Source organism: Diadema antillarum, unplaced genomic scaffold, assembly GCF_040938485.1.
Source record: "Diadema antillarum isolate AM-2024a unplaced genomic scaffold, OU_Dant_1.0 seq00001184_RagTag, whole genome shotgun sequence".
Lineage (NCBI taxonomy): Eukaryota > Metazoa > Echinodermata > Echinoidea > Diadematoida > Diadematidae > Diadema > Diadema antillarum.
Window position 1 is genome coordinate 854,073 of NW_027271984.1, and position 2,306 is coordinate 856,378.

Genomic DNA, 2,306 nt, shown 5'->3' on the forward strand with positions numbered 1-2,306 from the left:
TCATCCTCGTCAAGCTTAGCTTATGATGATGGTCCCCTGCATTTCATTTTTATCATTTCCTATTGCTTCCTTTCATATATGATATTCGTTCTTGAAAAAAAAAAAAAAAGAAAATGTATGTAAGATCCAAACGTTACGAATATTAACTGTGTAAATGACTATGTAAGTATCTTGTTGATTTGTTGATTTGTATTGATTTTGAAATGCAGAAATAAAAACTGAACTGAACTGAACTGAACTGAACTGAACATAATCAGAGCAATGAGTGGTATGAAACTTGCATCAGACACCATCTAATACTCCCCGTCAATAAATTAGTTTTCAAGCCCTTACCCTTGACGGACGAGAGGGGACTAATTATCCAATGTATACAAAACGGAGGATAGTTTTGTGCGACTGAGCCCATGTTGATGGAAATGATATCTAATAGCGTCCACGATTGACAGTGTGTTTCTTCAACTATCAAACCTTGATTTCTTTACGCTCAGATCTTGATCTTATCTTTTTTGAGATTGTTGTTACCGAGATTGTGACTGTATCTTCTGTCGTCCAGATCTTAATATTTCACAACAAAATGAGGAATGCAACGGATATATTGAATCAACCTGCTAACAACACCGCACTTACCCCACTGAACACTGCTTTACTCCTTACGTGTTTGATACCAGTGGTAGTTAGTAGTGGCGTCGGAAATGGCTTGGTGGTATATGCAGTTTACAGATACCATCGTTTGCGGACACCAACATACCTCATCATTGCAAGTCTTGCTGTGGCCGATTTCTTCACCGGATTGATCGGTATTCCTGTATATCTTTATTTCAGCCTCTCTCGTAATACCACGTGCGATCCCTTCGTTGGGAGTGTGCTTACAGCACCATTAATGGTCTTCAGTGCTGTGTCTTTTACCCTCATAATCATAATTTCTGTCGACCGGTATATCGCCATTACTAGACCGCTACGTTACGCCAGCATCGTAACGACGAAACGCGTCCGAAGTGTGATCACATTCACGTGCATTACGACATGTGCGATCTTTTTAACACGGTCTTACTTGATGGCGTCCAATAATGCAGTGATGATGACGATAAAGTGTCCCGGAAGATACGTTGAAGATCCCTTTTTGTGGGCGGTGAATCTGAGCGTCCTTGTTGGAAGCAGTCTTGTACTCTTCACGTTGATGACTATCAACGTGCGCATACTACGAATTGCTTTCAAACAGTCCCGCGTGATATTTCAGGCAAACGAAGCCTTCGGAAGAAATCGGGGTAATCGAGAAATATTGATCAAGAATTTCAAAGCGGCTCAAGCAATATGTATGATTGTTTTCATCTTTACTTTGTGTTGTGTCCCGTCACAGATACTATTTGGGATCGAACTTTTGCAAATTAGCGACTACCATCAGCCAGTCCTTGCCCAAGTCAGCATAATCAGTGTTGGCATAAATTCGGCTGTCAATCCACTCATCTATGCCTACAAGGACCGTTTATTTCGCGAGGCATTTAGTGATCTCAAAAGCCGTCTTGTGACGTTGATTTTATAAGTAAATTAGAATAGCAGTGACTGAACACAGAAGGATTACAAACTTTTAATGTGTGTATACAAATGTGCTTAAAGCTACAATGTAGGTATAATCGTGCATACGAAACAGAGAGTTAGTGGTTAGAGAGAGATCATGGCGAATTAGTTTTAAAGAAAATACCGTGTATTTTGGAAAATTCTGTTTTCCTTTTATTTTTCATCACTCTGAACAAGATGTTGCTCACGAAAAAAAAAAACCAATGAAGTACGGAAAAAACTTGGCAAATAAAAATCATGATAAGGAGCTATGTGTATAAACGCGCTAAATAAAGTTTCTTTAAATTGAATCAAACAGTGAGCTGTGATGTCTTGAACAAATCGTATTTCTAGGGAGGTTTAACCTTTATAGGAAATATACATCACGTTACTTTGGAAAGGGAAATTGTTTCCTTGGAGCGAGAAGGTTGCAAAAATCACAATCGTTCTTGAAAATGGCTTCAAAATGGTTGAATATACATGTACGCTGTGAAAATTACTTCTTTTGATCAATTCTTACGTGGATAGTTTCAACAATACAGTCACGTGACAGTATTAGGGCCCTGTCGGTAGTGGCTAGTGGCTTGTCTCTGCTGAAAAGCTTTTAATTTTGCTTTGCAACGCATTCATCCAACGTCACATTTTAAACGATATGGACCTTTTTTTCCATAAGCAAACATGTGTAGTGACACCCCACTCTTCATGAAACTCGTTGTATTTACGTACATTAAAGCATGTCACTTTATAAGGAT

The 2,306-nt window shown here is 38.8% G+C and overlaps 1 protein-coding gene across 1 annotated transcript; it reads left to right on the plus strand.

Annotated features, from left to right (window-relative positions):
• Nucleotides 1–574: 574 nt before the first annotated feature.
• On the plus strand, nt 575–1,540 carry LOC139744500 (beta-2 adrenergic receptor-like). The gene is made up of 2 exons (XM_071654934.1): nt 575–997; nt 1,358–1,540. The coding sequence occupies exons 1-2, from the start codon at nt 575–577 to the stop codon at nt 1,538–1,540; spliced, it is 606 nt and encodes a 201-aa protein (XP_071511035.1).
• Nucleotides 1,541–2,306: the final 766 nt, after the last annotated feature.

Bases quoted from the DNA above. Each gene is read 5' to 3' on its own strand.
- LOC139744500 (XM_071654934.1), top strand. From the start codon at position 575: ATGAGGAATGCAACGGATATATTGAATCAACCTGCTAACAACACCGCA. The intron at 998-1,357 runs GTGATCACATTC...GTCCCGTCACAG, and splicing joins CGACGAAACGCGTCCGAAGT to ATACTATTTGGGATCGAACT.